Raw genomic sequence first — 23,114 nt, forward strand, 5'->3', positions numbered from 1 at the left:
GGGGCACAAACTTATCTCGTGCCCTCATTGGTCATGTGCGCGTTCGTGTGTGTTGGAGGAGGGGCTCTATAAGGAAGTGGCAAATTTTCTCCGGTTGTGTATTTTCAAATTCTAGCGATCTCGAGCCGGTTTCTCAAACTTACCTACCCCACCTTTAACTCGCAATGAATTGATCATGCTAATAAATGTTTCTAAGTTATAGTTTATTCCATAGATTGGCATGTGACAGACCCCCATTGCTCTCTAAAAAGCAACACCATCCCACTTGTTGAAATCCCTTTATTATGATGAACATAGGTCTTGCAGTTCATTCTCAGCTGATTACACAAATGTTGTTCTACTGCTATAACTACTGACTAGCCCACCACATCTGCAGCTAATATGAGACCTTGAAAAATGCACTCTTTACTTCTCTTTGCTAACTTTTGTTAAAAAAAACACATTGCACAGCCGTGAAGAAATGTTTTGTCCTTTTTAAAAGTGAAAGTACACCCAAGATCTTTGATATGAAAGGTGAGGATTGGGGTCAGTGCCACAGACTGGTAAGGAAAGTTTTGAGACATGGACTAAAACGTAGGGAGTTTTGGTCTTTTAATAGGATTTGTTGACAGTTACAATATTGGTAGCCTTATCATTTAATCTTATACATACACTGTACCCCAGAAAGAAATCAGGATATGTGTCCGACACATTGGCTAGTTCAGCCTCGGTACGTGGCTCTCAATAGTGATGTGTGTGGTTTGTTACAGTATGCTGCTGTGGTTGGGTGCGTGTTTATAACCTTGAACCACACTATCAGGATGTGAATGGTCTTAAGGATTACACTGGCTCTCTTGTCTAAGTCAGGCACTCGCCGGTCAGATCAATATACTGATTAGAGTGGAATAAGATAAACCCTGAGATCGAAAGGAGCCTTAATTTACTGTCTTAAGGAGGGAGTAGTTGGTGTGTGACTCACACACACACACAGGCACACAAACACACACCTCACAGATAGATCAACCTTAAAGAGGATAGGGCAAGCTGCGTGGTGTCGGTTTCCTTTCTCCTCTCATATCCTAGATAACCAGTTTTTATAACTCACTTTATAAGATTAGCACAGAACAATATTATTCACTGGCTTCAAAACAGTAAAGAATTGATAATCTGTTATCATTTGTGTTTTTCACACAAACTATTTTCTTACTTTTCCCTTCTGGTCCAAGTGTTATTAAGGCATTTTTTTGCTACCTGAATGTTTTTTGTCACCCCTCTATTTTTAACATTGGTATGTCCTTAAAGTAAAGGACCATTGTGGTGACACAGATTCCAGACCAAAAATTCACTATAAAACAGGCCAACTAGACTTTTTCTTTTTTTACTGCCAACATGATAACCTTGACAGTTTTTTATGTTCTTTCTCCCTTTTGTCCCCATTGTAAGTCATGCAACAATGCATGGCAATTCAACCCATGCGCCAGCAGCTGCTCGGAAACTGGGAACACATTTGTTTTAAGGGAGTTGTAGGAGATAGAGAAATAGAAAGAGAGAGAGAGTTTACAATTCATGTATGGACCAAATAAAGAAGAACCCTATCATAGACAAATTTCTCTTACACAAGGGAAGCAATATATTGAAGTTCAGAATGAAAACATTTATATAAAAACAACAGCTGCCTTCCATCTCCTGTAAACGTTGTCAACCCAACACCTTCCTCCCCTTGAAGAAATATATAGTGGTTTCATATGGTTTTATATGATGCCCTCACAAACAAAAGTAGTAGTTGCGGACATACGGTACATCCATGTTTTGTAGCGTATGAAAAACATTTCAGCATATTAAAATTCATAAAACCAGCCACATCACTGACCACAAGCACTATTCCCTACTAAAACTGCATTAAAAGGAGGAGATGGGCTTCAAGTTTTACCCACCTTTGAAGTAAACTAATACAGCCTCAACCTTAGGCAAAAGAACGAGATGATGGATATAAAACTGTGAACCAAAGGCATCATTTAAAAGCAATTTATGTTTTTGCAATGACTCCCTGCCTGCCAGGGCCAGACATTTATGGAAGCTTGGTTCCCAGATGGCCTTAGAATTTAATAAAGGGCTATAACGACAAACTCATATGATAGGATAACTAATATTTTTCAATAACCTTGACAGTCAAGACAAAAAATCGACTTACCGCTACTTCAATACTTGAAAATAATATAATATATAATTTGTTTTTTATCCTGGTCCTACTTTTTTACACTACAAACATCCACAACTCTTCAACTCACTTTAACCATGTTGACACTGTCTCCTAATGCACATACTTTAAACATTAAGGTAGCAGGACTCAGGATGTATTTTGATATTCTCTAATAGCCTGAAGACAAACATCCTCCACTAACGTTCCCTCAGTTCACAATTTTTCAGGTTGGAGCTCTCAAGGTGCTGGCCCTGTAAGGCAGATAAATGGAACGCACTTGGAGCACAAACGCATTTAACAAACCCTTTGGCAGCAATAAGAAAAGGGCACCTTTCATTGCTAAAAACACATCCAGATCAGGCCCTAAGAGATGCTATAGACATTACTAGTCCAAGTTCCTCCGGCAGGTCTTTTCCAATCATGGTCATCATTAGTCATTAACCGGTAAACCAGTTGAGTAGAAGACTATTTAAACTTGCAGTAAAGCAACATTCTAAAAGAATCAGAAAGGACAGGTCATAGGAGCTTTATAAGGCACTAGCAGAAATAATGCTACAATGGGAAAACATCTTCCCATTTATTCAACTTTTTTTAGAAAAATCTTCATCACATAATTATCAATAAGTGTGTACTAGACCTATTTATTAACCATGTGAACAATTGTATTTACAGATAATGCATTAATAAACATACATGGTGAAAAATGTCAAAGGTAATATTCAGTACAAAGTAGGAAGTTGGTCAAGTTTATGCCAAGCTTAAGGATGCCTTTTATCAAATACATATTACTCTCCATCAAAATGTGTTGCTCACTAAGTACATCGGCCCTCATGGACCTCTAGTCCTGTGATAACTTGTACAATAATCCCTCTGGGGACACATATCATCCATCTATCTATAATTACAAACATATCTACTTAGATCTCACAAAAATACATGTTCAAGTCGTGACAAATAAATGGCTTATATAAAAGTGGTCCTACATACATTTTAGCCATGCCTGCAATGTCCTATGAAGAACTGTTTACGTTTCCACAATCTATTATTACAGGGATACTGCAAACACAGAGATTAGATTATCAGAGTGATTCATCTTTGTTCAGACTCACACTGGAAACCAGCAGAAGGCAAAAAGGGTGACTTACAGAACTGCAATGTAAGGGCTCTATTTAGGGCATACAGATTAGAGGAAGAGTTATCACCTATTTGAGGGATCCTCACCTTGACCAGATAAGCGGTAACAGTGTTCAGACGCATGGACAAGTTGGGCATGTAAAGATAATACTAATTATCTTTCAGTTTGGTTAGGACCTATCGTAAGCAAGTGAAGTTTATATCTTGAAAACCGGGGATGGCAGACCCATCAGGACACAAACATTCCATGTTGATGGTGCTGTAAAATCACCATAGTGCTCTCAGGTTGATGTAGCTATGTGTCATTTCAGTCTTTGTATAAAACAACATACAAGACAGAGGGATAATATGGCTGTCGGGGTGGGGGAGAATATAAAACAATATGTGCTATTGAGGTAGACATATCAGACCACTGAGGCGCAGATAAGAGTAGTATGGATACCGCAAAATGACCCATAATTATCAAGACTATGTCCAGCTGTAATCCACGCGTTGTTATGCCTTACACGAAAGACTCGAGGCTAAAGTTTGCTTCAGCCTGTGCAATAACCTCTGATGGATCATCATATATACTACCTCTGCTGAAATGTGTTTGCGTAAAGGTAAAGTGCATGTACAGAACCACTTTTCCTTTTTTCTATAATGAGCGATAGAGATAGAGGGGATTGAAGGATTATGAGGGAGCATACAATTCAGGTTATACACTGTAGGTGTGTCTGAGCATCAAGGAGTCATTTTTTAACTGAAATATCCATAAATATGATCTACCAACAGGGTATGGGTCTGTCAATGAACAGAATAAGGTACCAAACTGATCATCATGGGAAACTACGGTGGCCCGGAAGTGCAAGACACCACAGCATTTCACAAAACACAACAGCATTTCAGAAAACACTACAGCATTTCAGAAAACACCACAACATTTCAGAAAACACAACAGCATTTCAGAAAACACCACAGCATTTCAGAAAACACAACAGCATTTCAGAAAACGCAACAGCATTTCAGAAAACGCTACACCATTTCAGAAAACACAACAGCATTTTAGAAAACACAACAGCATTTCACAAAACACAACAGCATTTCACAAAACACAACAGCATTTCAGAAAACACAACAGCATTTCACAAAACACAACAGCATTTCAGAAAACACCACAGCATTTCACATTGGACGGAAAGGGTATTCCTTTAGGGAGAACACTTCTTGTTTGTGATTGGACAGAGCCAGCCAGAGAAGCACTGCTGTGATTGGTTGTTTTTGCTGCCAGTCAAGAAATGACGCTTCGTGATTGGTCAGCACCCAACAGCGCAACATGTCCCAACACATCAACCGTTAGCTGTTAGCACACACTCAGAGCTCACAGCTCCTCATATCTGTTCAGAAACTGGACAAAAGTTAAACAAGTACAAACCACAGACTGTCTATGTCATGGCGAATACAGTCGCTGCTTTATTTATGTCTGTATGACGCTGTTGTGAGTGTGGACGGAGCAGCTACAGGTTAGTTTAGCCTGATCGATCCGCCCCCTCTCCAGCACGTCTTGTTTGAATGACAGGAGTAAACACTGACAGCTGCGGTGAAACTCGAGCGATTAGAGCGATGCGAAAAAAACATGAATTAATGCTTTATTAATTCATGGTTTTTAAGGGGCTTATCTCCATGTAAATACTATGGTAGACTACCCAATATTCGCATCGCTCTAATCGCTCGAGTTTCACCGCGGCTGTCAGCTGTGTTTGCTCCTGTCATTCAAACAAGACACGCTGGAGAGGGGGCGGGGCGTATCTCCATGTAAATCCTATGGGAGATACCAACTACAACAAAATGAACATATTGACGGTGATTTAATTGTAATACACGTTTCAAAGTGATGCCGAAGTAACTACATACTGATACCGGTTAGTAAAAACCATGAATTAATGCTTTGACAAGTCTGCAGACAAGACGGCAGGCGAAAAGCTTTTAAAATGCGTGTTTTCTGAATGGAATCGGATCCATCAGGCTAAGCTAACCTGTAGCTGCTCCGTCCACACTCACAACAACGTCATACAGACAGAATAAAGCAGCGACTGTATTCGCCATGACATAGACAGTCTGTGGTTTGTACTTGTTTAACTTTTGTCCAGTTTCTGAACAGATATGAGGAGCTGTGAGCTCTGAGTGTGTGCTAACAGCTAACGGTTGATGTGTTGGGACATGTTGCGCTGTCGGGTGCTGACCAATCACGAAGCGTCATTTCTTGACTGGCAGCAAAAACAACCAATCACAGCAGTGCTTCTCTTGGCTCTGTCCAATCACAAACAAGAAGTGTTCTCCCTAAAGGAATACCCTTTCCGTCCAATGTGAAATGCTGTGGTGTTTTCTGAAATGCTGTTGTGTTTTGTGAAATGCTGTTGTGTTTTGTGAAATGCTGTTGTGTTTTGTGAAATGCTGCGGCGTTTTGTGAAATGCTGCGGCGTTTTGTGAAATGCTGCGGCGTTTTGTGAAATGCTGTTGTGTTTTGTGAAATGCTGCGGCGTTTTGTGAAATGCTGCTGCGTTTTGTGAAATGCTGTTGTGTTTTGTGAAATGCTGTTGCGTTTTGTGAAATGCTGTTGCGTTTTGTGAAATGCTGCGGCGTTTTGTGAAATGCTGCGGCGTTTTGTGAAATGCTGCTGCGTTTTGTGAAATGCTGTTGTGTTTTGTGAAATGCTGTTGTGTTTTGTGAAATGCTGCGGCGTTTTGTGAAATGCTGCGGCGTTTTGTGAAATGCTGCTGCGTTTTGTGAAATGCTGTTGTGTTTTGTGAAATGCTGTTGCGTTTTGTGAAATGCTGTTGCGTTTTGTGAAATGCTGCGGCGTTTTGTGAAATGCTGCGGCGTTTTGTGAAATGCTGCTGCGTTTTGTGTAATGCTGTTGTGTTTTGTGAAATGCTGTTGTGTTTTCTGAAATGCTGTTGTGTTTTGTGAAATGCTGTTGTGTTTTGTGAAATGCTGCGGCGTTTTGTGAAATGCTGCGGCGTTTTGTGAAATGCTGCTGCGTTTTGTGAAATGCTGTTGTTTTTTGTGAAATGCTGCGGCGTTTTGTGAAATGCTGCGGTGTTTTATTAAATGCTGTTGTGTTTTCTGAAATGGTGTAGTGTTTTCTGAAATGCTGTTGCGTTTTCTGAAATGCTGTAGCGTTTTCTGAAATGCTGTAGCGTTTTCTGAAATGCTGCGGCGTTTTCTGAAATGCTGTTGTGTTTTCTGAAATGCTGTGGTGTTTTGTGAAATGCTGTGGTGTCTTGCACTTCCGGGCCACCGTAGAAAACTATACACCTGCTAATTCAATCTTTTTAGGTAAGATTTTACAATACGGTAAACAACAATGTAAGAAGTCACCAGGGAACAAATGAAGGACTAACTGTTAGTGAACCATTAGTCATTAAATAACTCCCTATCAAATTTTATAAATTAATAATTCATGGTTTTTTATTAGGTGATAAAGAAACTGGTGAGGAAACGATTCAAGAATGATTTCATTATTGATTTATCATTAATATGTATTTCCCTCATAATTCCTAAAGGAGTATAAAGAAGTTACTGATGAGAAAACAGGCTGTTCCAACCATTTGACCACTTTCAAGAGGTTTCCGCGTTAACTCCAGCACACAACGAGAAGCGACTTATTCTAATTGTTTAAATATTAGTTACTGTTTATGTGTTCCCACAAGTATTTACTAAGGAGTCCTTTATTACCACTTCATTATCTAGTGATTACTAACCTTTTTGTATCCTATCATGTAAAGCCAAACATAAAATTACTAAGTAGTGCCACATTACTTCCTCAGTCTCATTACAATTAGATTATTAACAGAAAAGTACGGACAGGTGTTTCTTTACTCATTGAAACTGCATAAAACGAATATATACATGCACAAAAATGTTAATTATAGAAAATCACAAAGAACACTTTAGTCCCAAGGCTGTTGATTGCATCCTTTTACATGTAATACTACGCAGTCATTCAATACTCAAAGGAACATATAAGGGTAAGTGATCATAAGGTATTGAAGAAGTAATGACAGACTACTTAGATATTCATTTGATAGATAACTTTATGAACGGATGGGATGTTTAATAATAACTAATATGATGTTTTAACATCTTTTTTCACCAGGTCGTGCCAATCACTGGTCAGCCCTCATTGGTGCCTCGCACTCTAAGGATTATGTGCTGTGGGAATACGGTGGCTTTTCTAGTGATGGAGTTAAACAGGTGGCTGAGCTGGGATCCCCCGTCAAAATGGAGGAGGAGATCAGACAAAAGGTAAGAATCTCCACCACTGGGAGATGACTAAAATAATATCCTCCCCTCTATCACGAACCTTGGAGTGACCTTCAATAGCGCTTTTAAATTCGATAAGCAGGTCAGCAGCGTAGTCAAAACCTGCTTTTTTTAAATACGACTATTGGCCAAGACTAAGTCGTTTTTATCATTTGAGGACCTGGAAAGGGTTATTAATGCCTTTGTTACCTCGAGGTTGGACTACTGCAACGCTCTGTACGTGGGTATGGACCAGGCGTCAATTAAACGCCTGCAGCTAGTCCAGAACGCAGCTGCACGTCTACTCACTGGCCACAAAAAGCGTGACCACATCACCCCAATTCTAGCCTCACTGCACTGGCTTCCAATTCGGTTCCGAATTGATTTTAAACTCCTTTTATTTGTTTTTAAAGCACTAAATGGGCTGGCTCCGGCCTATATAGCTGAACTCCTCCAGCGCTACACCCCAACAAGAGCTTTAAGGTCTGCTGACCAGCTGTTGCTGATAGTGCCCAAGACCAGGCTCAAAACCCGAGGGCACCGAGCCTTCGCAGCAGCTGGCCCGAGGCTCTGGAACACTCTGCCCCTCCATGTGAGGTCGGCCCAGACCCTAGGGTTTTTTAAATCTACTCTTAAGAAACACTTCTTCTCCCTGGCCTTTTAGTCAGAGCGGAGCACGACTCCTGACTTTTCCCTGTTTTCTTTTTAAATATCTGTTGTAATTTATTGTCTTTTATTGTGTTTATAGAAATGTGTTTTTATGTGATTGTAGTTATTACATGTACAGCACTTTGGCCCGACCAAAAATCGCTTTTAAATGTGCTCTATAAATAAACCTTGATTTGATTTGATTTGAATGTACATGTTGTGTATGAAGTACAATTGAAAAGACAAGAACATGGATACACATAAAACATTTTTTGTAACATTGTATCTGTAAGATATACAGGCAGGGTAACTTACGAATGCATGAGCGTATTATTTATTTTCGGGGAAAATGTTGCTTTATTAAACCAATGAGAAATTAGTTGAATAACACAGCAGTTGCCCCAGAACATGCTCGAGTGTGTGCACACTTGAGTTAGGCAGTGGATGACTTGCTTTGACATCGTTGTCCAGATTGATTAGTGCTTCAAAGCATTAGTCTATTCTTAGCCTGCCTCTACTTCTACTGTGCACACTTAACCAATACACAGGATCTGGGGTGTAACTCTGTAGGACCTCGTTTGGATGATAGAAAGAAATGGTTAGAAGTAGATATCTCTTTTTGGTGTGTCATTATATGAGGACAATTATAAATATAATACCTAAAAGGCTCAGTATTCAAGTCTTGCATATCAGTTCATCTTTAATCAGACATGACATGACCCTCTTGGTGCTCATGAGATGCTTTGGAAGTAGCATCCACAGGAAGTAGCTGTCACTTCCCTCATTAACCGTGTTAATTAGTAATCGATTCTAACTATGTTGAGCTACGTCTCCTCTACTGTGCCCAAGGGAAATTTTCCCACTCACTTTCACTTTTGTACCGCCTTTCACAGCTATCACCATACTCCTGCATCTTAGGTTGTTATTTTTCTATATATATATATATCTTGAACTCCACTTCTCATGTTCATTCTCTTTCCTTGGCGGGAAAGAACATTGTTATTTCTACAAACAGCATGGGGTTTCTTTCCATTTTTCCTTCTTCTCCATGACTGCCTCTCTCACCCTCAGTATGACCCGTGCTGGCAGAGCAGATGGTCCTGCAGAGTGCTTATTGCAGGCTAATATTGAAGACCTGGAGTCACAGCAGATAATGAGTGCATAGTGTGAGCAATGGGGTCTCTGTGTCATTGCTGCCTTCCCACTGCTAATACAGCACACTGTTTTGTTGTATTTTTCCCATCTCTCTGCCTGGATCATTAGAAGTGGTAGGTGTAAGATAAGATGTGAGTGTGCAGTGGAACTGGATTTGACGGACCAGATTGTCAGATGAGTGCTCTGAAAAAATACCAATTGTCTTAGTCATTAGTGATTGAATGTTCTTGTGTTTGCAGTTAAATAACAATTATTTCTGGAGCACATGAATGTTAATTAATTTAATCACACCATTGATTATGTAGTATGCCTACCCAAAGATTGAGTAGCATAAACCAAGGGCCAACCTTCTTACTTTTTCTATAGGTGGGTTTAAAATGAGGTTCAAGACAAAACACAATTATATTGTACCATATATGGACAATAGAAATGTTGTTAATAACAGCAGGAAGTGAGTCATTTTCCTCAGCACCTGCAATCATATCATGATCGCCAGATGTGGTGAGGCTCAACCTGTGATTGTCGAGAATAATTGCTCAATATTGAAGTGGCACTGGCAGACACATGAATAGAGGCTGATGATTATTACACAGGCAATCGATACAAACCCTGATTAGTCTGATACTAGAAAGCTGCATGCTATTCTTCACTGCCTGAATCAATTCAATGAGAAATCATCCGTACACGGCTTGAGTAGAACCATTTATAGCTGTGTGTTGCCAATGAGTGTTTGTTAGAGGACATACAATACCATCCGATATTAAATAGGGTGGTCTATACAGTTTGGAGAAAATCATATAAAGATTTTTGACTATCTTTGCTTTTAAATGAGTGTTTTTAAATGTCATTTTATATCATTCCTTTTAAATGAGTGTTTCTAGATATCCTTTTATAAAATGTTTCTTAATGCTCTTAATGTCTTTCATTTTTGTAAACCACTTTGAATTGCCTTGTGTTGAAAGGTACTATATAAATAAACTTGCCTTGCCTTGCCTACATACCTTAGAATCAACATGCTAGGGTTTGGCGAATGTTATCTTATCTAGACCGTGATATTTTTCGATACATAAACATCAGTAATGTGAACATGAGGAAAAAGACAAGCTTGGTAAAAACTGTTTGATGTTTGAAAAATGACATCACTACAAAACCAGTAAAAAGCCAAATTTACCAAATCCTAAATCCAAGATGATCACTAGACCCAAATGACAATATCGATTTTATATCAGCATAAAGCTCAGCCTTAACGTTTGATCTGTGATTGTTCTGAGACTTGTCATGTAATTCTGCCAAAACATGACATGTAGATGTTAATATTTGATGTCTGATACCTGTAAGCTTAGAAATCGTTTGTTTCCTTAGACAACTACCACACCCATTCAGTGTATTCACCTTCATACAACTTAGACAACACATAGTCTGTCAATGCCCTTGAGGTAAGGAGTCTGGGCGCACTCTTTTGAGCCGTGCAGTGCTTCTTGGTAAACGCTGACACAAACAGAAAGCTGATTCTCTTTTGTGTCAGGTGGGCCGTCAGAGGGAGCAGCTACCGATGAATTAAAAATTGATATTCATAGCCAGGCTCCACTCCAGCCAAGGGGGTGAACTGATCACAGTGTTCATACAACGTTTCATTTGCAGAGGCAAGCAGTCATGCAGGCTGTGCAAACATGTGTCCAAACACATACATAGAGCCCTCTTTATCTTTTTCACGTCAATTCAGAGTGTGATGGCTTTATTTTATATCTGAGTTTATTACCCTTTCAGAGCTTGGACTGCACAATTTGTTTTGCTGTTACTGCTCATCAGATGTGTGGTGCATGTTCCTGACCTCTGGGAATATATACATCTCTAAAATCATAGCTTTATTAAACTGCAAAACTACACATGACAGTGGCGAAATGTTGTATATTGTTGAAACGTCCTTTTAAAAAACAGGTTTCACAGGAGGAGTTATGTGCTGCACTGTTTGCTGACTTTTATTTGTCCTTCCCATAGAAGCATGCTGCTTGGCCCACTCATTTCAGTCCTTACTATGTGACTGGCGGGTAATACAAAATATGATTGCATGTCAAGTCAAAAAAAGCCTTCAGCCACACAGTCTCAGCACCTCTGCACCAAACACAAGCAATCATGACACCATGCCACTCATCACACTGAAAGGGTCTGAGATTACACCGTAAGTGTGACCATTACAGCCCTTTTAAGAATTCATATATTCAAATGAACAGAACACATTTACAGTGCAGTAGATGAAAGGGCCCATTGATTTGATTTATGATGGCTTTCCACAAGAGATGCAGATCAAATGTGTATTGTTTGGAGTCCCCCTTTTAGAAAGTATATTTGGTTAAACAGTTGATTAGGTCTCGAGGTTTAGTGCACAGTATTTTGAGTAGGTGAGTTACAGAATGTAATGGGGTATCCATTCTTCACAATACTGTTCAATTTGCCAAGTACAAATGCTCTTATCAGAGGACTTGGCAGCACGGGGATTCAGCCTGGGTGCGTTGTTGTTGTCCCTCCTTTCATGTCTGAGGTGATTTGTATATGCATTTAGTCATTACAGAAGCTCAGTGTGTCGCTAATGAGAAGTTTTAATGAGACTCTCTCCATGGACCGGCAACCAGGGCCAAGGCCTCCGACGGATTATGAAATCTTCTATTTCCTCTTGCAGTGTGGGGCGTTTTTCATTATTGCACAGTACGGACGCTCACGGAATCCTCTATTATACTGAAATACACAGCTGGGCTACAGAACAGGGACAAAACAACTCAGGCTAAAATAGACATTACAGATTAAGACAGGAAATGAAGATTTGTGTCACTCGATGCAGCTGCGGTCCTTATTATATTGTTTTGCATCTTTTTTTTGTTTTTACAAGGACCCATGTGCAAATGATACTTCTGGATCATTCAAGTGTTCCACGCATATATTCCTTTTTTAATGTAAGAAGCCGTGCAGGATATTTCTGAACATGAAATATTTTATGACTTGAATGCTGTTTGCTACATATTTATCACACTCAAATTGGCATCTTGACGAAAGCTCTTTCACAGTCTGCGAGGAGCTTTAAAGATGACTCGCGCATCCAGTTTTCATGATGAGCAAAAGAAGAACAGGTTTTATTGAAAATGACAGCTCTTTGTTATTATTTCTCCCTCTGCTCCTCTTTCTTTGCACGTTGCAAGAATTGAGATGATCATTTTGCTTTTCAGTTGTTGTGAGAACAGTAAGGTCTGCCATCTCTTAGTGGGAGGCCTGAAGTCAGGAGCGTGGGTAGAGAATAATAGATATGCAGGGTCCTTTGGGGTTTTGACTCTCTCTCTGAATGAGCAGGTGAGTATATATGTTTCTATTTGTACACAACCACTTTTCACTGGACATAGATCTGTATATTCCCCCTGTGTCTTTTGGCACATTTTAAATGATCTCTTGTATTATAATTGACCAGTCATACATGTAAGTAGATGATCAGGGGAAAATACATTCTACTGTATTTTCTGAGATTGTGTGTTTAAGTGAAGGATAAAGTGAAATAATACTGTTTTATCTGATCAAAACAATCACCAGCTCTCAAGACGTTAACTTGTTAGATGCAGTTGGGCTTTGTTGATTTTTTTTTTTTAAATCAACAGCACAATTGACTTGGGTCCAGTTATCTTCTCGCATCATTAAGTTTTGTCATGTCTTTTTGAGATCCAATCTCTCATCAAACAACGACAGATGAAACAGGTCTTCACCTTGATGCCATTCAGAATTGGTCTTTCAACCCCCACATTAGATTAATTCCTTGGCCCACTAATTATCTTGTGGCTGGGCTTACTGTATAGGAGAACATGTCATCATTGATGTTTCATTTGAAACATCAATGAAATTCACTCACTTTTATCTTCAATGAAGGGGTTTCACTCATGACCACTTATTTAAAACAAATACTCCTAAGAGAGTTTTAGTATGACAATACTCATACATTACACCATTGTGCTGTATTTAAGTGGTTTTCCAGTATGACAAGTGGCGTGCTGAAAAGGGTCAAGCTGTGTGAGGGCAGGGGGTTAAATGCTCTTAGTATTCACAATGGGTCAGATTTTTCCTCTTGAGTGCCTTTTAGCTAATCCTTTCTCAGCCATGTTATGATGTATTAATGCATGTAGCATGAACCTGTTTACCTAATCTTTACCAGGGGTGTAATAGTCTTAAAATGTAATGTGGATTAAGAGATGTCTTGCCAATCTTGGATTAATCTTTAGGTAACGGTACAAATTGTTATTTGTATGCACAATACTCTGTCTTGATTTTAAGAGACCGGTATTTCTCATACCTGTAGGTGTATTTACTTTTTCAGAACAATCATCACAATATTTGTTTTTATGTGTCTTCAAATAAAATGATTGTTTAAAATTGAAGCAAAATGCTACTTCCGCCTTCTGGCAGAACATGATCATTTAAATTAGCCTACAGCCTCATTTTCTACCTTTCTCTGTTTCTTCACTTTCTTCTCTCTATACCATTTTTCATGTCTTCGTATCCCTCTGGATCTTACTACGCGCGTGCTGCTGCGTGAGGTCAGGTTTGCCGCATGGGGATAGCAATTAGCTCTACGCAGGCCTCCCAGTGGGTGAGGTCCTGATCCCACCTCTGTACCTAGCCTTGCCAAGCCATGGTGCGCCATGCCAAACCCCAGTGGGAATAAGAGCCCTGTGGCCGCTTCTGCCTTGCTACACCACTCATATGAACATTTTGATTCCTGTATATCTTGTTGGATGTCTGTTTAAAGAAGAAGAAGCAAGTACCCAAGTTTAAGACGGTGCAATTCTTAAATTTTAGCTGGCAGTTTTCCCTTGGCCTGTCAAGTCAGCTTTATGAGCTCAGCAGAGATATTCCTGTTTGGAAAAACAAAGCTCTCAAAGACCCTTAATGCCTGCTTTGGTTCCCAGGACTGTTATTATGATTGCCGAAATCAAGCAGTATTGCCCGCGGCAAGCTCATCATGAAATTAATTTAGCCAATGTGTGCCTTGGTAAGAGCATATGCAACTATTAGTGTGCACATGCACATAGTTTGTGTTTTTTATTTTGCTCATAATGGAGGAAATGTGGTAATTTAAAAAAGAGGCGTACAGGTACTAAAAGCTTCCTTGCTGGTTTTAGATGGTATGTGTTTTTAGAATTTAGAATTGTGTTGTGTTGTGGGTATGGCCCTTCATTTTGACTAAACCAGTCTTTAGTGCAGTTCTGACTCAGGACTCAGGGCTACATACACAGTTTAAAGGAAATTATTCTGAAACCTCAGACATCTTGGCTGGGCAGCTTTGATAGAGACATCCCAGTCCAGAGACAGTTACAGAGTAGTAGCAGACGGAGGAGAGCAGACTAGACACTGCTCCAGTCTTAGGTGTTTAGTGAAGCATTGCATTGAAGGATTAGACACTTGCCTTGTTTTTTCTTATTTGGTTTTGCCAGAACTTTTCTCTGAATATTTGTCAGTTCCTGTAAGTGTTAGAAGAGTCAGTTTAGTGAAATTCTAATTTATGCTAAATAGTGGGCTGTTTTCAGTTTGTCTGAAGCTTCTGTCTCCAAGGGAAATATTTCTCTTTTATAAGTTATTCATCAAGGACCATCATGCATCTCTTGTGGTGTTTCATGTGTTTATCTTTTCATATGTATAATTTATAATTGGAGTTACTTTATTCATTTATTTTTGAAATTCTCTATAGAAGTCATACTTGTTATGTCACTGTCTATTTGTGCTGTTGGTGTTAAAACTGCTTTAGCTTGCAATCACAAAGAAGTTAGTGAGCAAAAGGTGGAGAGGTATGGATTATAATTAAATTATATTAATTATGCAGAGTTATCTCCTGCAGTGTTTATTGGAGCAGATATGAAGATACCTGAGTGGTACACACGGTGTGGACATGGACTATGTATGAACCCATCTGCCTCTCACTTACTGTAAACAGGTTGTGTTAGATAAAGGACTCATTATATTCCTATTCCATCTGTTTTAATCTGTAGCCACAGTCATTAACATTTAGCAACACATTACCACACAAATACCCCTAAATGTATTTGCACTGGCAACTCAAGGTGACATACTGTATGTAGAGGTCACAGTGACAGCTGAAGTACCGATCTCCTGAATGAGGTTCTGGGATATGGACTAGAGACCTTCCTTATCTTTTTTAGGGCTTTCATAAGATCAAGGCCAGCTCAATACAATACACCCTCATTATAAACCGTTGAGATCTTTTATTCATGATGTGCATGGCCTCGACAAATCTGCTTCCGGTAATGGCTCCACCTGATATGTTGTCCCTTTGTATATGAGACCATGGCTCTGAGGCCCCCTATTCAGTGCAATCTCCATATCATTTGGTAGGTTGGGGACCTGGAGTCTGTCTTCCTAGGCATGGGTCAAACATAGGAAGGAGACAGAATGCGATTGGAAGTAAAGGACATAGCAGAGCATCCAAAAACGTGTCCGACCATATAAATATTTTCCTGAAATCAAATACAAATGTAATAGAGTTTTATAAGTTTTGTCTCAAATATAGTTTGATAAATATATGTAAGCAGCGTCTAACCAATTGTTATTGTCTACTGTAAACAGTTGTATCATGTGTTACCATCACCATTAGTCTACAATAGCTTTTCACAAGAGCCGGGAAGAAGGCAATGATTTATTATCCAGCAACACTGTTTTTGTCCCGCTACAGCTTTTGCTAATTCCAGGTTATTGCTTATTCCATTACTTTGAGTGCAGCATCTGTCATTTCTAATGTTGCATTATTTTGTCTCAAATGCATTAAAAAGCTCATTATTCTCCCCCTCTCTCTGTATGAGCACCCAAACACTAATAATAGTTACTCTGTTACTCTGTGGGTATGATTCTTCCCTGCTTGTAGAAAGAACTCAACATTTATTTTATCGGCTTACACTGGCTTCATATTGGATGAAGGAGCAGTGAAGCCGGCCGGTGGTTATTGTAGTGTACAGAAAGTTTGACTTGTCCATTATAAAAACAGCTTTGTTGTTTCTGTTTGATGTGTTTGTAGTTTTCATGCTGGCTACAGCATCCAAACCTTACTCCCAAGTACATGCAGTCCTTTGAAGCTAATGTGCTTGCAGGATTCCTGCGGTTTTGAATTCTTATCAGCATGGTTGATTGCATCAGCTAAACTAAAGGTTATGTAATATTGATTATGCCTAACACGGCAATCACATACCCGCATTTAAAACCTTTAGGGATAGTGTTTTGGGTACACGTACATAACCCTCACTACATAACCTTTTTGTAAACTTTTTACACCTTTATGGTTAAATTACGTTTCTGATTAAATGTTTGCTTCCATAGATGTCATTTTGCCTTAACATCCACGTACTACAGCATAGGGTTAGGGTTAGGGTTTAGTTGTATGGTAAATTATGTAACATCTTATATTCTACAAATATATATCGCTCTTACCGTTTCTGTAGTCTTGCATACTGTGTATATGCAGAATAATGTTCTGCCCTTAGCATTTGTTTTTGTTTTGATATTTCCCCTTGGAGGTAATGCTGAGTTAGTGTCTCTGGTGAGTTTTGGACTGAATTATGTATTCTGGTGCATAGCAATGTGTGATACACTGCTTTAATAAGGATGTATAAGAGTCTGTGATGTTATAAATGCACGAATGGATTATGAATGGCTTTAATTTGAAATCTCAGCCTGAGTTGGTAGAATTTCTTTTTTTTTTACCAGCGGTGGGCAGTTTCAGGATCATCACCCTCTCTGCAGTACATCTAGCCTCAATGGCCAATGACCCCCTTAACAGGGCAAGATTCTGAAAGTAAGAATGAAAGTTAGCAACATGGAAGGAAAGCTTAGAGAGCGACAGACGGCCTGAACTGGGTCATCAAAGGCTGTTACCTCAATTCATCTCTAATAATATCCCCTCACCCTGGGCCCAGGTCTGCTGGAGTTGCTTGTATAATGGCTCAGGCTGCTTGATGAATGAGTGTGCCAGGCAGCACTATAGGCTTCCAGACTGTGCTGTAGTATGGCTCAGAGATTGCCACCGAGGACAACCATGGTCAGCAAATCAATTCACAGCTCTCTAGAGAAGCAGTCGGCGCTTACAAACTCATCTGCCTTTAAGAAATGACAATTCCCGTTTCACCGCGTTTCCTTGTGAGCCTGCGGGATGTTCTCCTGTCCTGTTTTGAGCTCGATCGGTGTGACTGAAGTGACTTCACCTATACAGTATCTGAACTGCAGTTTATTCTGCAGGCCAGGATATGGGTATGTCAGTGGATATTTAATTAACACCTGAAGGCTGTGTAAGCCTTAACGCTGATCACTGATAACAACCAGCTTGCATCCCATTGGAATTACAAAGCCATTTTTTATGTCTATTAATAGTTTGAGTACGTGCTGGGACAGGCAGATCAGATACTCCTGGGCAGAACTTTGATTACAACATCAGAGGAGCTTCTATCTCACGAGGGAAAAGGCTCCTTTAGACCAAGTGGAGCTTTGGCTCACAGCTCTTAATTTCATGTAATTGTGGTGGGGGAATAGTTTGACCAGCTTGAATACAGAATGAGGCCTTCTGCTCTCTAAGGACTGAATGAAAGCTTTCTGACACAAACCTAAATACAAACAAAGTTAACCAACATTATAATAAACAAAGGAGAACTTAGTCTTGACTATCATTTGTTTTTAGAAAATTACAACTTTGGTTTGCATCTCACATTGCTTCGGGAGATAAAGTAGAAACTCATGCAGTGGCGATTCTCTTGCTACAGATATTATAGTGGAGGCAAAAGGATGACATAGCTGAATAACTCTGTAATCAGAGAACATTTACATTTCCAATAATATTAATGAGGAATAACTAAGGTATTTGCATGTTAAGTAGCATTAATGATATATTTAGTATGATGGTTATACAAGTAAAAGTGCTGGGACTGATATTCCAAAGGGATCTGAAAAAGCCACAAGCTCCAGCTGTTTCTGCTTCATGTGGATGTCTTCCTGCTATTGCAGTGAGTGAAGGGATGTTACCTCTCCCATGGTGTTAGCACTGCCAGCAGGAGCTGGGAATAGCCATTAGTATCATTTTTCTTTAGAAACTGTGTAAATTATTTGGGCAATCTCAATAGCCTTCTCCCCTCTGCTTTCATTTTAGTGTCAGACTGGCTTTCTTGGCATTAAATATGCTTATACGGTTACATTTGCATTGGGAACCCAGTAATCTCTGCTAACTCATTTGTTTTGCTGAGCAAGACCATCGGCATCATCGTTACTCTAAGATCTATCTTGGGTCCTGGGGGCCTTTTTCTTGAAAACACACACATTGGCATTAAACAGTCATTAAAGTACAAATGAAAGACATGCAATGCAAAGCAGTGAAACACACATCCTCAATCACACAATACATGAAAGTCACAACAAATGACTTTGATTTGTTAATCAGTCCTTTTATTATTCACAGTTTAAATGGAATAAATGATGTGACAGCACTTTTTGTTTTCAAAAGTGAAAGATTGTAGTGGCAGCCAGTGGCAGGGTGTTGTGTTCACTCTGGAAAGGTTAAGATGGATCAGAAATGATTTCCTTCCTTTATTGAATGGTTCTGAATGCTGTGTAATTTTGGGAACACATGTTTGAGCTTTTGCTGGCAATCCTTAGTGTTTTTCTTTTTCTTTTAAGGTCTTTCACGGCATGCTATGTTGAACGTCTTATGAGCTTTATTGTGGTTTGTATCTTCATAAATGTTCTTGATAATCCTCATAAAGAAGTAATATGCTGGGCATTGACAGGTTGGCAAGTGTATTGTTTTTAATCACAGTTTTTTTAAATGTCTCTTTTAATGTCTTGATGGTTTCTAAAATCAGGATTTGTTTTCCAGCTGGCAGATATGTTACGGCTTTTATTGTTATTTTGCATCATTCTAATGTGGTAAGTGACGCCTGAAATGTAGAAGGGGGAAAGAACACAGTTTATTTCCCCATGTGTTTCCAGTAATGACGGAGTATATTTTTCGTATTACATACTTTACTTCACACATGCCTGGTCTACATTCAAATGTTTTGCCATATTTTTGAACACATTTCCAGAAAATCAGCAAAAGAAAATACAAATAAAAGTGAATTTCTAACCACTACTGTTATGCAAATATACGCATTTCAATTTTGTTTTTAATTCAAGATTCCATTCAGGTTTTTTTTATTTGTGATGGATGATAATTGTCTAATAACACATTCTTAATCTTTAGTGTTAGCCGGTTATTGATATTCAGCTCCTAAAGCCTCTGCCTGGATTATTGGGTTTTAAAAGCGGATTAAATTCAGCAAACAGGATGTGTTTCAAGGTGTTTATACTGTAGACCGGGTCCAGTAAGGTTACTGACACATTATCTTTTCCATCATAACATCCCTTTCACTCTTAATGTCTGTTCCCTTAAAACATCGTGATAATGCATGTAAGTTGACTCTTAGGTGCTTGCCCCACGGGAACGCATACGGCAAAACGCATAGGATTAACGCAATCGCAATCGCAAAAAAGCTTCTGTCCACACGCAATATACACCGGATAGTGTCTGTTCACACGAGACAGCTCCGTTTAGATCCAACCGCTGGAAAAAGCTGCAGTACATATGCCGAGCCTGTACGTGGTGCTGTAACTTCCTCCACAAAAGCAGCGAAGAAGCATGGTCGTCATGGTTGCCCTTCTGTTTATTCACTGTGGTGTGGGCCGAGGGAACCGGGCAGAGTTTTTCGCCGGTCAACGTGTGTAAAAGTTTAAATCTTCCGGACAAAATCAAAAAAGTGCCGGTCAAAGGTCTTCTTTGTTATTTATTAAGCTTTAAAACAAATGAATAACGACTATATATAATAATAAAATACACGGAGGCTGTCTCTTTTTCCTCTCTTCTCACAGCGTCAGTGTCTGTCTCATGCAGCAGCTGATCCAGTAATGAGTGACCCGGCCGACAGTAAAAAATAAACATATTTATAACTAGTTTAGGTAGTTTGAGAGGTAATTAAAATAGCTAAGGGTGATGATCTGACTTGAAGTGTGTGTTTTCCTCCCGCTGCATCCCAGCGGGAGGAGCTGCGTGTCTCCGTCCTGTCAGATTAGACTTCACTCGCGTTTATGTCCATATCGAGATGAAGATAAATAATCTGAATTCAGTGTGCAGTTTACTTTTGCGGGGGTGAGCAGCAGAGGTGGGGAGAGGCGGGGCTATTGCGTCATCATTATCACAAAATGATCGTATAGAGGCGATCACACGGAGCCGTATGACCCCCCAGAGCGCTCCGTTCCCAGATCTATCCACCTTTGGACCCGTTATCGTTTGCGGGGTCCATTTCTATTGTTTAGTTACGGCCTCGTGTGGCAAAAAGGGCTATACGCAAGAGAAATATGCGGATACAACCCGTTTTCGTCCTCGTGGGGCACCAGCCTCAAAGAACCACTGAACAAATGATCCTTACAGTCTGCATGGATAACTGTATTGAAAATGTAGGCTTCAATGTATTTAGTTCAATTTCCCTGTTGTGTTTTGTGTTCATTTATTAGGTGGATAACAATATCCAACAAAAGAAAACCTTCCCCTGGCTCTGGTTTTTAGCTTGTGAAATCTATAGCCACTTAATATTGTTCAGCTTTAATGTAAAATCAATGTTTCCACCTTAACTCGAAATCTGTTCTCACGACTTTAGTCCAGGTCTAAATTGAGCCGCTCGCTTATTCATATAATCTTCAGTCATTCTTCGACACTATCTTTGTAGTATTTTTGCAAACACATGTATATCACTATCATATCACAATTTCTGTATTTGATTGCATAGATTTAGTTTTGAGTACATGTATTTTGTTGAGTGCACATGGACTTCTGTATGACTGCCTTCCTGTCCATATTCATATTAAACCATTATAAATGTCAGTGGAGCAAGCAGGCAATATTAAACCATATTAACACTGTGACTCTGTTCCTAACAATTTCCTATCTGCGACAATGCCAGTTTAAAGGCCGTTTCTTGCCTAACAGGGAATTACAAATGCTAAATCAAGCATTGCAAATGAAGGTTCACTGCGCTTGTCAGCATTAGATGGAAATTATTCATGCAATATGAATCTTTTCCCTCCAAGATGAGAGAGTATGTCATCTGCACCGCATGATGTGTCTTCTCTAATAGATACAAGCAGTCCTCTGTTCTGGAAATGAATCGCTGATCTTTTTACAATATTCTTCTTTCACAACATAAGCTGGGTTCTTTGATTGAGCAAAGATAACAAACATGTAACATATTCAAGTTTGACCGAAACAAACTGACTTCCAGGACTCACTGGTGGGAGAGAATCCATAAACCATATGACCACCCTATTAGCCTGAATCTCATACTGGGAGGCTTGAAGCCAATCGTATGAGCTTTATGTATACTCACATATCCTCCAGCAGATGAATGTTCCATTGTTGGAGAAATATTATCTTGATCCAGGCAATCTCAACAAAAAAGTCCATACAAAGAATAACAAAAATGAATTTAAATCGTTTTTTTTAACCTTGAGATCATAATATTTAGCTTTCTAAAATGACAGCTTTGTTAGTGTTTAGCTGCAGGCAGAAGTGACACATGTTTCAATCTGCATTTCATTAGGAGTTAATTTATTACTGAATTATTTAGTCCTGAGTTACTCATAGAGTCCTTGCACTTTGACTGTACACACATATTACTCACAGTCTAACACTGTGAAGATTACTTTTTTTCTTTTGATCCAGTGTATCCATTCAATGACTGTACTGCACACACCATCAGGTCACTAAGGTGAGGGTTTTTCTTGATGGTTCCTTGACATTTGTAGTAAGACATGGCTTTTACTGTGAATGCAGCTTTTTCTTCAAAAACATTCTGTTCTTTGTAGCTGAAATGTCTAATCTATGTCTAATTATGAGCTATTGCTTTTTTTCTCAAGCTTTCATTGCAGTTGTTTGCCTTGCCTCCTGCCTAGTTGTAAAGTGTCAATAGTCATATAAAACTAATTTAAGGGCTGCTTTGTGACCAGAATCTGAGAGGATAGTGACCTTTAGAGTAGAGTGTCTCTAATGAGTTAGGAGTTGAAAAAGGTTTTGGAACAACATGCACTTGGATGAATTTCTCTGCAGTGCATAACACTAGAATATAATTGGGAGGGATGAAACCCTCTTTTAATGGTCACACATGCAGAGCACACAGCACACACAGTGAAATGTGTTCTCTGCATTTAACCCATCCTAGTACCAGGAGTCTAGTACTAGGAGCAGTGGGCAGCTATTGTACAGCGCCCGGGGAGCAATGGGAGTGAGGGGGGAAGGGGGGTGTCCGGTGCCTTGCTCAAGGGCACCACGGCAGGGCAGGAGGTGAACTGGGACCTCTCCAAGTAGCAGTCCACACTCCACATTTTAGGTCTGGTCGGGGACTTGAACCGGCAACCCTACAGCTCCCAGTCCAAGCCCCTGAGCCACTGCCGGACTATAGAAACCAGAGGGAAAACACTACAGGGATTCATTTAATTTGAGGCCTGCCATCTACAAAACTCTCAGCAAGAACATCTTACATGTGCATGTGAGTGACTGCATTTCTCAGTACTTGTGATCAATATACCATCCTTCCTCTTCTCATGTCTGAATGATTTCCGCCTACAGACTGACAGATCAGTCTCTCAGCTGGCTTTGTTTTCTCAA

The 23,114-nt window shown here is 39.6% G+C and overlaps 1 protein-coding gene across 2 annotated transcripts in view; it reads left to right on the plus strand.

The window, feature by feature from the left end:
• spon1a (spondin 1a) overlaps window positions 1-23,114 on the plus strand; it is a 71,058-nt gene that overhangs the window by 14,005 nt on the left and 33,939 nt on the right. For both annotated transcript variants that reach the window (XM_034116184.1, XM_034116185.1), the window contains exon 6: window positions 7,452-7,600. In XM_034116184.1, the coding sequence (XP_033972075.1) occupies window positions 7,452-7,600 (149 nt within the window). The remainder of the gene's footprint in view (window positions 1-7,451; window positions 7,601-23,114) is intronic.

Source organism: Trematomus bernacchii, unplaced genomic scaffold (assembly GCF_902827165.1).
Source record: "Trematomus bernacchii unplaced genomic scaffold, fTreBer1.1, whole genome shotgun sequence".
NCBI lineage: Eukaryota > Metazoa > Chordata > Actinopteri > Perciformes > Nototheniidae > Trematomus > Trematomus bernacchii.